Here is a 13103-nt window from a genome sequence, read left to right as displayed (position 1 = left end):
TTTGCCCTGCCATCCTGAGCTCCCTTCCCTTTGGGAGCTTATCCAAGCCCCTGTGCTCAGGTGGTACCCTCTCCTCCTTCTCAGGACCCTCACAACATGCCTCTTGAAGCTCATACTTTCCGTGGGCTTCTGCCATTAAGCACATGGACGCACTCAACTCTTCCTCTTCCCTGTGTCCTTGTCTGCTTTAGCTCTCACCCTATGTCATACCTTTTCTTTTTTCTCCTCTTTCACTTAAACTTTATTTATTTGTTTTAATTGGAGGATAATTACAGTATTGTGGTAGCTTTTGCCACACATCAACATGAATCGGCCATAGGCATACATGTGTCCCCTCCCTCTTGAACTCCTACCCACATCCCTCCTCACACCACCCCTCCAGGAGACACAGACATAAAGAACAGACTTTTGGACTCAGTGGGAGGAGTTGAGAGGGTGGGATGATTGGAGAGAATAGCATTGAAAGATATACATTACCATATGTAAAATAGATAACCAGTGTCTTACTTTTTCTTGAAACAGCTTTATTGAGATACAACTCACACGCCACACAATTCACCCATTTAAAACGTACAACTCAGTGTTTTTAGTATATTCTGAGTTGTGCGACTTTCATCATAATACATTATACATTTTTCTAGACATCATCAGATAGTTTGCAAAGGACTGAACTCAGTGCTTCCTGTCTCATCTTGCATTAACTCACAGCACTCTGCAGTCAGCCTTCTACTTGTACCTCTCCTCCAGTGTAGGTCACAGTGGCACTCTAACTGTTCGTCCTTGACCTTCCCTACCCCAGCAGTATTGAACACCATGTTCTGTATACATTTAATATATTCTGTTAGGCACAACCTATCCGTCCGTCCGTCCGTCCATCCATCCATCCATCTATCTCTGTATATGAACTCCACTCAGATATTCCACAAATACTCAAACACGAATAATCCAAATCTACCACTCACACCTCTCCCCTGCCCACCTCTGCAACCTCAGTCGATGCCACCGCTATCTACACAGTTATCCAACTGCATGCCTGGGAGTTGTACTTGATTTTTCCCCTTCCCAGGACCCCCAGTCTAACAAGTCAACAGGTCCTGTCATTTCGACTGCCGACTTTGGATCTGTCTTCCTTCTCATCTGGCACCATCCCCTCATTCTGCCTATCGACCTGTCTCAGGCTGTAGGCCTCTCACCAGTCTCTGCTTTCGCTTAGTCGCTACCCCTCATCCTCGGTGCCATCTTTCTCAATCACAATCTGAACTTCCTACAACCTTTCAATGTCTTCTCCATTACCTACAGAAAAAACAAAAAACAGAGCAAAACGAAAAATTGAAACAAACTCCTCATTGAGGTAATCAAGGTCCTTCATGACTTAGATCCTATTATCTACCCAGCCTCATTCCCCATCACGCCCTCACACGCAACCTTTGACCCAGAGCCATGGACCTCTTGCTAGTTTCTCTAAGCACCATCCTGAACCTAAAGGCTCCAGACCTTGGGTATAATGTCCCTACATCCCTCACCCCTATCCTTCTTCCATTGTTGCTAAAATCTTTGATCGTTCCTTTCAGACTCAAACTTTAAAACTTTTGCTGACAAAGTCTCAGGTTCTGCTCCCCATAGAACTTGGTGCTCTTTTCTCAGCGCTGCTTTGTCCCCCATGCGGACTGCTCTCATAGCTCCTATAGCAGTCCGTGGCATTCCGTGCACACCGTCCCCCTCCTTGAGGGCACGGACCATGCATCATTGGTCTTTGTATCTTCTGCACCTAGTACTATCTGGCACCCAGGAGGTGTTGGATGTATGTGTTTGGAGTGAATTGAGGAAATGGGTGAAGGGTGCTATATAGACGGATGGAAGTGTCGTGCTTGGTATCACGACTATGGGGCTGTATTGTAGCCTAGATACCTTTGAGAACAATCACTTCACCGTAGAAAGGGCAGCAGCCTCTAACATGTCTGTTATTTGTGTCATTTGGTGAACCACATTTTAAGATAGAATTGTTAATGTAAACAGAAACTCTACTGTACATCAGGTGATATTCTGTTTACCCACCCACCTTCATCTATATTTTAAGGGTAAAAAGGGGTGGGCAAAGGCTGGTTCTCAGTCTAAAGGGGTCAGCTGGAGTCCCAGTGCTTCCATGTGGGGTGAAGGCTGGCCTTCTCCTCCTACTTCCTGATGTGGCGGTTGCTGCTTGGCATAGAACTGGTGAGGCTCCCAGCTCTTCTCTGGAATGTTGAGGCTCTGTCATTGCTCTCCTTTCCCAAGCGTTGGTGACCCCGGTAGCCCTCAGACCAGAGATCCTGGGTGGTAACCAGCTGGTGATCATCGTGGGGATTGTCTGCGCCACCATCCTGCTGCTTCCGGTTCTGATACTGATTGTGAAGATGGCCTACAGAAATAAGAGGTACGGGGCTGTTCCCATCTCTTGGACCGGGAGGCTCAGGTGCCTCTAGGCGGAAGTGGAGGAGAGTGGTAGGACCCTATGTGTACCATTTCCCCAGAAGGGTGTATTTTATTTATTTTTAGAAAGATTTATTCATTTACTGTGGTGGGTCTTCTCTAGTTGCGACTAGTGGGCTTCTTGTTACAGCGGCTTCTCTTGTTGCTGAGCACGGGCTCTAGGTGCTCAGGCTTCAGTCATTGCGGCGAGTGGGCTCAGTAGCTGTGGTGCACAGGCTTAGTTGCTCCATGGCATGTGGGATCTTCCTGGACCAGGGAATCGAACCTGTGTCCCCTGCATTGGCTTAAGGATTTTTAACCAATGAACCAGCAGGGAAGCCCGGAAGGGAGTATTTTAAATTAGCCATCATCTGGGGTAATCACGTTAGATGTCATCGTATAGTGACCCCACCCCCCTTGCTCACTGTTCAGTCTCTAAGTTGTCTCTGACTCTTTTGCGAGCCTATGGACTGTAGCCTGCCAGGCTCCTCTGTCTGTGGGATTTCCCAGACAAGAATAGTGGAATAGGTTGCCATTTCTTTCTCCAAGGGATCTTCCTGATCCGGGGATCAAACCCATATCTTCTGCATTGGCAGGTGGATTCTTTACCACTGAGCCACCAGGGAAGCCTCCTCTGTTCTTGGTTGTCCTGAAAGGCCTTGCACATTCCCACATCATCCTCATTTTATAAGATTACAAAGACTTACAAATGTTTGTCCAAGTAGAGCATAATTAAGAGTATAAATCCTATGCAAGAACCATAATGGTGCTATTCAATGCCTGAAAGAAATGATTTTTGAATTACCCATAGTACGTATACACTTTTTAGAGAAGCTCAGATTTTGAAGGTTGTCAGTGACTTTATTTGAAGGACCACATTTTAATTATGAGAAGCTACTTTTGAATGGACAGCCTCAGGTCCTAAATTATTTTTAGTGAATGTATTTTTAGAGGCTTGAAGTTCTCTGTACATGCATGCTCAGAGCTGTGTCTGACTCTTTGCGACACCATGGACTATAGCCCTCCAGGCCCCTCTGTCCATGGGATTTTCTAGGCAAGAATACTGGAATGGGTTGCCATTTTCTCTACCAGGGGATCTTCCCGACCCAGGGATTGAACCTGTATCTGTTTGTTTCCTGCATTGAACAGGCAGATTCTTTACCAGCTCCATCACCTGCAGTTCTCCTAGTATCTCAGGAATTTGTATATGCTCTGGTGTGAGCACTAGCATTTCACTGATTTTGGCTGGGCCATACCCTTCTGTTTACCCCGCTGTTGATGAACTATGTTGCTAGGGCAAATTGACTCTCCTTTTGAAATAGTGTCAAGGGGCAAGAACCCCCATTTAGACTGAATAGAGCTGACTTTTAGGTCTCCTTTCTCCATGGGACATGGATCATACAGAAACTGCTGGTGTCCGCTAGGTTTGCATTTGACTCCCCAGGGGCTTTCTGACTTGGTTTTGAAATTGAAAGTCTTTGCTCTGGGCAGGTGGGCAACACAGAACAAAGAGTTAGACAGTGTGGCTTCCCTATCAGCTCACTTCCCTGATCTGGACCTCAGTTTCTCTCAAAATGAAGAACAGAACTCCCATGTCTGTGTATCTGTTTATTCTAAGGAATAATCAGATGGATGTGTTGAGATTTGTGCATAAACATGGTTGCTGTAACAAAGGTTATAATTAAAAACTGAAATCATTGTCAGTGCCTGTCAGAAAGGTAATGATCCAATGAATTGGTATTCAAGTCAGTGAAATACTGCTCAGCCCTATATGTAATGATGGGGAAAGATGTCCAAGAAGTAATATACAATGTATAGTAGGATCTTATTTTAATAAAAAAGTAAATTATGTAATTCTCACTTCAGCAGCACACATACTAAATATATTCTGTGTGAGTATACTTATGCATTGAGAGAAGTTTGGAAGGATAATTTTAAAATACTAATAGTGCTATTTGGGAGAAAAGAAAAGGTGGATCCTATGAGGGTAGGAGGTTTACTGGAACTTGAACTTCAGACTGTCTACATTTCTGTAATATTTGAATTATTTTACAATCAGAGCATACAACTTTATAATCAGGAAATATTAAAATATTTACACTTTGAGACAAAAAAACAAATTCCCCTTCTAGCTTTAACCCTGGTTGTTATTTTTAGCTGTACTTCAGGCCAAAGTAGAAAAATGGAAGGCCATTCAGTAGCAAAAGCAGAAGGCAAATGGTCAAGAGATCAAAGGCCAAGGGGCCAGGAAGGGGCCAGAGCTCCTAGCCCTGGGTGTTTGCGGGTTTGATTCTGCTTGTCCTTCCCCCAGGGAGAGTCCCAGAGCCTTTAAACTGGTGTCTTGCTGAGTTTCTGCTGCCCCCTGCTGGTCCAGCTTCTTCTCCCTAGTCCTCGGAAATGATGAAATAGAATCCCATGGAGTCCCTCTATTAATTCACTTACAGGAAGTTATTAGGGTGACAGTAGAGAGGCTGAGGGCTTCCCTTGTGGCTCAGCTGGTAAAGAATCTGCCTGCAGTACGGGAGACATGGGTTCGATCTCTGGGTTGGGAAGATCCCCTGGAGAAGGGAAAGGCTACCCACTCCAGTATTCTGGCCTAGAGAATTCTATGGATTGTATAGTCCATGGGGTTGCAAAGAGTCAGACGCCACTGAGCAACTTTCACTCACTAGAGAGGATGAAGCTGTCTTCAGCCCAGGCTTTCTTTAGATACTTCTCTGCTCTCCATTAAAGAGATGCATGCCTCAGATTCTAAGCTGAGCTGTGTAGTGCGGGCTGAAGGTGTCTAGAAGTGGGTCCTCCTCTGGGGTCTCTTTTGGTAAAAACTCTGTGTGGTCTTGTGTTATCACCCTTGACTCTACAATGCCGGGTGGTTAATTGCACGTGCTTTCATGTCTTTGCAGTTCAGTCACTTCCACCACCCTGGTCAAAAGCCTGGAGAACACAGAGAAGGCTTGTGCAGAGGTAAGAGAAGAATTCTGCCATTCTGGGACCTCCCTGGCGGTCCAGTTGTTAAGACTCTGTGCCTCTAATGCATGGGACATGGGTTTGATTCCTGGTCAGGGAACTAAGAGCCCACAGGCCTGTAGGGCCAAATAAATAAAATAATAAAAAAGGACAAACCAAAAAACAGAATTATCCCGTTTTGCAGCTGTGCCCCATGAGGACAAGGTGGAGACTGCTCCAGCACCCAGGTGGTGTCTTTATCATTCTCCTTAGAACTGTGTCTCATTCACTGTTATGTCTCAGCACTTCCAGTGCCCAGGAGATCTCCATCACTCAGTAACAGCCCAGGAGTAGTGAGGAGCATAGTGAGTAGGGGTGGGCGGGTCCTGGGAAAGAGCACTGGACTTGGAATCGGAAAGTCCCAGTTCAAGCCCAGCTCTGCCACTTCTTGAGCCTCTGTTTTCTCATCCCCCAAATGAGGATAAGGACAAACACATTTGCCCAGTTGTGAGGTTCAAATAACATGACGCTATGTGCAAGTGCTCTATAATCTCTGAGGCACTGTATCAATATGAGGGGTGATTATGATCCATTCTGAGGTTAAGTGACAGAAATGGTATGGACCTAACAGAAGCAGAAGATATTAAGAAGAGATGGCAAGAATACACAGAAGAACTGTACAAAAAAGATCTTCACGACCCAGATAATCACGATGGTGTGATCACTGACCTAGAGCCAGACATCCTGGAATGTGAAGTCAAATGGGTCTTAGAAAGCATCACTACGAACAAAGCTAGTGGAGGTGATGGAATTCCAGTTGAGCTATTCCAAATCCTGAAAGGTGATGCTGTGAAAGTGCTGCACTCAATATGCCAGCAAATTTGGAAAACTCAGCAGTGGCCACAGGACTGGAAAAGGTCAGTTTTCATTCCAATCCCAAAGAAAGGCAATGCCAAAGAATGCTCAAACTACTGCACACTTGCACTCATCTCACAGGCTAGTAAAGTAATGCTCAAAATTCTCCAAGCCAGGCTTCAGCAATTTGTGAACCGTGAACTTCCCGATGTTCAGGCTGGTTTTAGAAAAGGCAGAGGAACCAGAGATCAAATTGCCAACATCCACTAGATCATGGAAAAAGCAAGAGAGTTCCAGAAAAACATCTATTTCTGCTTTATTGACTATGCCAAAGCCTTTTACTGTGTGGATCACAATAAAATGTGGAAAATTCTGAAAGGGATGGGAATACCAAAACACCTGACCTGCCTCTTGAGAAATTTGTATGCAGGTCAGGAAGCAACAGTTAGAACTGGACATGGAACAACAGACTGGTTCCAAATAGGAAAAGGAGTACATCAAGGCTGTATATTGTCACCCTGTTTATTTAACTTCTATGCAGAATACATCATGAGAAACACTGGACTGGAAGAAACACAAGCTGGAATCAAGATTGCCGGGAGAAATATCAATCACCTCAGATATGCAGATGATACCACCCTTATGGCAGAAAGTGAAGAGGAACTAAAAAACCTCTTGATGAAATTGAAAGTAGAGAGTGAAAAAGTTGGCTTAAAGCTCAACATTCAGAAAACGAAAATCATGGCATCTGGTCCCACCACTTCATGGGAAATAGATGGGGAAACAGTGGAAACAGTGTCAGACTTTATTTTCCTGGGCTCCAAAATCACTACAGATGGTAACTGCAGCCATGAAATTAAAAGACGCTTACTCCTTGGAAGGAAAGTTATGACCAACCTAGATAGCATATTCAAAAGTAGAGACATTACTTTGCCAACAAAGGTCTGTCTAGTCAAGGCTATGGTTTTCCCTGTGGTCATGTATGGATGTGAGAGTTGGACTGTGAAGAAGGCTGAGCACCGAAGAATTGATGCTTTTGAACTGTGGTGTTGGAGAAGACTCTTGAGAGTCCCTTGGACTGCAAGGAGATCCAACCAGTCCATTCTGAAGGAGATCAGCCCTGGGATTTCTTAGGAAGGAATGATGCTAAAGCTGAAACTCCAGTACTTTGGCCACCTCATGCGAAGAGTTGACTCATTGGAAAAGACTCTGATGCTGGGACGGATTGGGGGCAGGAGGAGAAGGGGATGACAAAGGATGAGATAACTGGATGGCATCACTGACTGGATGGAGTGAGTCTCAGTGAACTCCGGGAGTTGGTGTTGGAGAGGGAGGCCTGGCGTGCTGCGATTCATGGGATCGCAAAGAGTCAGACATGACTGAGCGACTGATCTGATTTGATCTGATCTGAGGTTAAGTGAAGGAGTTAATAGTTCACATTAAATATTCAGGAACCTTTAGAAAGAGAGAATCAAGAACTTTTTCTTGATCATATTGGTTTGTGATAGTTTATATAAATAATAATTTCTAGTAGGAACTGAGAAATGGATTAATTTCCTTGAACTCCCCCCACTTTTGTTCTTTCTTTTCTTCCCTCCTCTCTTCCCCCCTCCCTCCCTCTTTCTTTCTTACTTCCTGTTTTCCTTCTTCCGGCCTTCCTTTCTTTCTTTTGAAAAACTCTTCTTACATACCTATCCTATCCATCTTTTGGGCTGTTTGTGACCCAAGAGTAGGATTTTCTCACATCATAGTACAGGGGACTCCAGAAGTCTAAGAATTTGTCACTGGATGATATCACTTCCCCAAATAGTGACAGGGACGGGAGTCGCAAAGTACCCCTGACCTCACAGACATGAAGTTCAGTGAGGGCTGTTCCTGCCATTTAAGCCCTATTGGAAAGATGATGACAATTACATGCTGATGAATGCTGTCCTGCCAAGACTCTAATTAGGAAAAAATAACCACAAAATTCAAATCATTAGGCAAAATAAGAATTCCCTGCTGCTACCTCAATGTCCATCCAAACAAAGATGTTGGACTTTTTTTTTTTTTTCCTGGTCACACCGTGGGACAAGTGGAATCTTAGTTCTCAGACAAGGGATTGAACCTGTGCCCCCTGCATTGGGAGTGTGGAGTCTTAACCACTGGACCACCAGTGAAGTCCCAGAGGTTTGACTTTTGAACCAAAGAATTTGGTTCTTAATATAGTGCTCTTTGCCAATGAGTTAATTTTCAGGAAGTCTGAGGACTGGATTATTGTGACCTATGATCATTCTGTAGCTCTCAATAACCCACTGATTTTGGGGGTTGATGCCCTGTAAACATAGGGGATCATAAGAACATAGAAAAGAAAGCCTTTTCTCTGGCATGTAAGATTTGTTGAGTTTTAAGAATGTTTATATGATTTTCTCCCCTCCAGAAACATATTTATTCCTCGATAGCCACACAAGAGGTGAACGATGAGGAAGAATCAAGTGGAAAATCAGAGGCCACCTACATGACCATGGTGAGGAATGTTCTGGGTCCCGCTGAGCCTGGTGTCTGGAGGCAGGAAAAGGACTTGGGAAGGATATGGCAGACTCACGGGGGATGGACATTGCTAGGTTTCCTGGCGGGAGCAGGGGTGGGGGTGAGGTGGGGTGGTGGTGGGGTAGGGGAACACTCTGCTGAAGGCAGAGCTTTTTCTAGGTAGTTGGAAATTGTAAGAAGTTGAAGCTCTGCTGGAGAGACGAGTAGTAGCAAACTTGTCCTTATACCCAATTTTGAGTCTTCTGAGCATCTCTAGAGCTCGAGAGGGTTGATCTTAGAGGTAAAAGGAAGTGCCATCATGAGGTTAGATAAAGATCTCTTCCTCATCAGCACAATACTGGTTTAACACAATGTAGTGAAGAGCGACTGGAAGATCCTTGTACAAAAATCATGTCATGAGGAACTGTTTTCCTCCCTTTCAAAAGGTCCCTTCCAACTCTTAGATTTTTTTGTTTTTGCAGCATAAGATCATTATTTGCACTTTATTAACTGAACGCAACACAAATTTGCCATGCACATTAGATGCTCATACACACATGCCTGCAAGCCCAGCACCAATAACTTCCTAGTGTGTGTTGTGCTAAGGAATTGCTGTATACGATTTAAGCCCTAGGTCCCTTAATGAATTCCATGTCTTTCCCAAGTCCTCTTTATGCTAGTAACATTCTTTATTTGATGCACCACTAACTATGAGAACTCTACTGTTTATGCTATTTTACCCAATGCTCCTTTATTCACAGCCCTTACAGTTTTCCTATGGTGTCTGGATATTTTATTGTTGTTGTTTAGTTGCTAAGTCATACCTGACTCTTTCGTGATCTCAAGGACTTTAGCCCACCAGGCTCCTCTGTCCATGGGATCTCCAGGCAAGAATACTGGAGTAGGTTGCCATTTCCTCCTCCAGGGTATCTTCTTGACTCAGGGATCCAACCTGTGTCCCCTGCATTGGCAGTTGGGTTCTTTGCCACTGAGCCATATCCATTGGGATATTTTAAATACTTGCTAATTGCTTTATCTTGTTATTAAATTTTATTTTTTTACATTTCTGAGTATGACCTCTTCTCTGCACATATCTTTTAGAATTCCTTAGATTACTAATGGTTTTATCTTTACACTGATTTCTGCTGCTCCTGCTGCTGCTACTAAGTTGCTTCAGTCATGTCCGACTCTGTGCGACCCCATAGATGGCAGCCCACCAGGCTCCCCTGTCCCTGGGATTCTCCAGGCAAGAACACTGGATTGGGTTGCTATCTCCTTCTCCAATGCACAAAAGCGAAAAGTGAAAGTGAAGTCACTCAGTTGTATCTGACTCTTAGCGACCCCATGGACTGCAGCCCACTAGGCTCCTCTGTCCATGGGATTTTCCAGGCAAGAGTACTGGAGTGGGGTGCCATCGCCTTCTCCACACTGATTTCTAGTTGGCTCCAATTCTGGATGGCCAACGTATATCCAAATATATACGTTCTAGTATGTCCTGGAGTGTTACACGTCTTCAGTGTTATCTTGTGAGCTTATCCTTCACTGGTATTTTCCTGTAATTTACAATGTTTACTAAACTTACCTGTGTGTGCTCAGTCACATCCGACTCTTTGTGGTCCCATGGACTGTAGCCCGCCAGACTCCTCTGTCCATGGGATTCTCCAGGCAAGAATACTGGAGTGAGTTGCCATTTCCTGCTCTAGGGGATCTTCCTGACCCAGGGATTGAATGCACATCTCCTGCATTGGCAGGCAGATTCTTTACACTAGCTCCACATTTGTTGTTGTCTAATTGCTCAGTTATGTCCCCATGGGGGCTCTTTGCCAACCCCTTGGCCTGCAGCACTCCAGGTTTCCCTGTCCTTCACTATCTCATGGAGTTTGCTCAAACTCATGACCATTGAGTCGAAACTCCACCTGGGAAGCCCTAAACTAAATTTACCCACCAGTTGTATTTAAAGTCAATATCTTTCAACTCTTAGATTTTTTTAATTCTGTGACTTATTGTACCTTGACATAATCCAACTGCTGGAAGGCTGCATGCTGGATTTCATGTAATAATATAGAGTCTGATTCCTATGTTCTCTTTGTTCAACTCTCCAGGGAAGTCTAGCACCTAGAAAAGACACTGGCTGTGTAGTGAGTAGGGGTAAGGACAAAAGGAACGAGCTGGCGAGAAACATGATGCTATTTGTAGATAAATAATAGCTGGTCAAGAATCCCCCTGCAGGGCGGGAGACCTGGGTTCGATCCCTGAGTTGGAAAGATCCCCTGGAGAAGGGAGCAGCTATCCACTCCAGTATTCTGGCCTGGAGAATTCCGTGGACTGTGTAGTCCATGGGGTCACAGAGAGTCGGACACGACTGAGGGACTTTCACAATAGGCACCCCAGCCATGGAGGGAACAGTGTTCTGCTGTGTTCAGGAAGGCTGGCCTTCTCTGTTTATAGGATGATGGCTTGTGTTTTTTTCCTGTTACACCAGCTCCAAGGACACATGACTCCCAGATGATTGCAACAGAGAAAGGTTCTGCCAGGGCAGAGTGAGATCAGAATCTGGCCTTGCTCCACCAAGTGAAACGCGAGCTCCCCTCTGAAGTTGAACACAGTCATTCCCCTTCCCCCAATCCTTCTCCCATCATTGCCATGTGATGCGGCAGCAGCTGCCAGAACCTTGCCTTAGAGACCTGCTGATAACGGTGCCTGCTGCTCAGTGTGGCCGTCACCTGGGCGGTGCCGTTCGCAGACGCTCTGTGGGGCAGAGGTGAGGGAGCACTGAGCCGCCCTCAGTGCCAGCGCCTCATGCTTGGCGCCAGGTGTTTGCGATTTAAACTCTGCAGAAAACAGCACCCATGGCCCCTTGAAACAGATCCAATAAAGCAAGTGTGATGGGGGGCCAGGGCCATAGTCTCAAAGGCCTTCAGGGGCTCGTCAAGCTACTGCAAAACACTGTGTCAAGTTATACACGGCTGTGGGTGAATTCTAGCCTGTGTACCACTTGTTTGAGACTTCAGGTAGGGGGCTGTTATCTGATAGAGAGCAGGGGTAACAAAGAAATTTTACTTAAAAAAAATTTTTTTTTTGGATTTTTTGTTCATCATGGATTTTTTTTTTTTTACATTGATGTTTATTTTTGGTTACACCTGCAGTGTGCAGGATCTTAAATCCCCAGCCAGGGATTGAGCCCTGCCCCTGCACCCTCCCCTTGCCCTCCCTCCATGCCTCCCTGGTGTCCTGACCACTGGGCAACCAGGGAAGTCCCAGAACCTTTGCTTTTCTATTAAATTTACTTAAATGGAGGGGCGCCATACCACGTCCTCTTTCTGAGGCCGTGTGGCACAATGGTTATGATCCCTAGCTTTGGAGTTGGACAGACCAGCATCCAAATCTTTACCCTGACTTAGAAGCTGGATCGTCTTGGGCAGTGGGCAGGTAACTTGGTTTCTTGAGCTTCAGTTTCCTCATCCTTAATGGGAATAATATTAACAAAACCTACCTCTCGGGTGGTGAGGAACAAATGAGGTAGTGCAGCGTGTGAAATTCAGAACTGGCCCAGAGAGATGGAAGGAGCTCAGTAAATGGTAACTATTATGATTGAAATGCTTCTTACAAATATGCTTTGTTTCTCTCCTCTCAACAGAACCCAGTTTGGCCTTCTCTGAGGTCAGCACCAACTAGCCCACCAGACCAAAGGTCAACTTGGGGAATGGCAAAAACAGAGCAAGCCTTCTGAGAAGAAGGGGTGGTCCTTTTAGCCTTGGCTGCGGCAGAGACTCTCTTTGTTGTGTGTCCTGAGTACATCCATGTAGCGGTTGTTTCAGACCCTCTGCCCTCTCAGTCCTCTTCCTGCCTCCCTGCTTGGGCAGAGGGCTGACAATGGAGGGCTCGAAGGCCAGCAAAGAGATTGGACAGCCCTGGAGGAAGACAGGCTGATAAGGGGGAGCATGGACTTGGTCCCCCTGGAGTGAGACTCTGGCCCTGGGGACCCTGGTCAGCTGCCGCGGTGGCCTCGAGCATCCCTTCAGGTCAGACCCTCTGCTTGGACGGTGCTCTCTGTGGAAGGTTCCAGAGAAGAATCAGAGATAAAAACCACCCCAAATGATTATTCCTTTGGCCAATGATCCCTAAATAAATGCAGTCTGTGGCAATCATCCTGTGTTTCTACCCTGGCTGAAGGGCATGTGGAGTGCTGGTGAAGAATCTGTAGTTGGGAACTCCTGAAACAGCTGAAGTGACTGGAAGAAAGCCCTGCTGTGACTCACACGTTGGGGGCCGGTTTGAGGCCTGAGGAAGTTTGGGGGGCATGAATGGGGTGGAAGTGGGGTACGAATACATCTCTTCGATGTAACTCA

The 13103-nt window shown here is 45.6% G+C and overlaps 1 protein-coding gene across 11 annotated transcripts in view; it reads left to right on the top strand.

The window, feature by feature from the left end:
* JAML (junction adhesion molecule like) overlaps window positions 1-12902 on the top strand; it is a 31218-nt gene extending 18316 nt beyond the window's left edge. For all 11 annotated transcript variants that reach the window (XM_055548227.1, XM_055548234.1, XM_055548230.1 and 8 more), the window contains 4 exons: window positions 2272-2410; window positions 5349-5409; window positions 8666-8752; window positions 12392-12902. In XM_055548227.1, coding sequence (XP_055404202.1) covers window positions 2272-2410; window positions 5349-5409; window positions 8666-8752; window positions 12392-12484 — 380 coding nt within the window. In that variant the 3' untranslated portion in view covers window positions 12485-12902. The remainder of the gene's footprint in view (window positions 1-2271; window positions 2411-5348; window positions 5410-8665; window positions 8753-12391) is intronic.
* Window positions 12903-13103: the final 201 nt, after the last annotated feature.

The sequence above is a fragment of the Bubalus kerabau genome, chromosome 15, assembly GCF_029407905.1.
Source record: "Bubalus kerabau isolate K-KA32 ecotype Philippines breed swamp buffalo chromosome 15, PCC_UOA_SB_1v2, whole genome shotgun sequence".
NCBI lineage: Eukaryota > Metazoa > Chordata > Mammalia > Artiodactyla > Bovidae > Bubalus > Bubalus kerabau.
The sequence above is the reverse complement of the archived record's forward strand: the minus strand, read 5'-3'. Positions and strand labels throughout refer to the sequence as shown.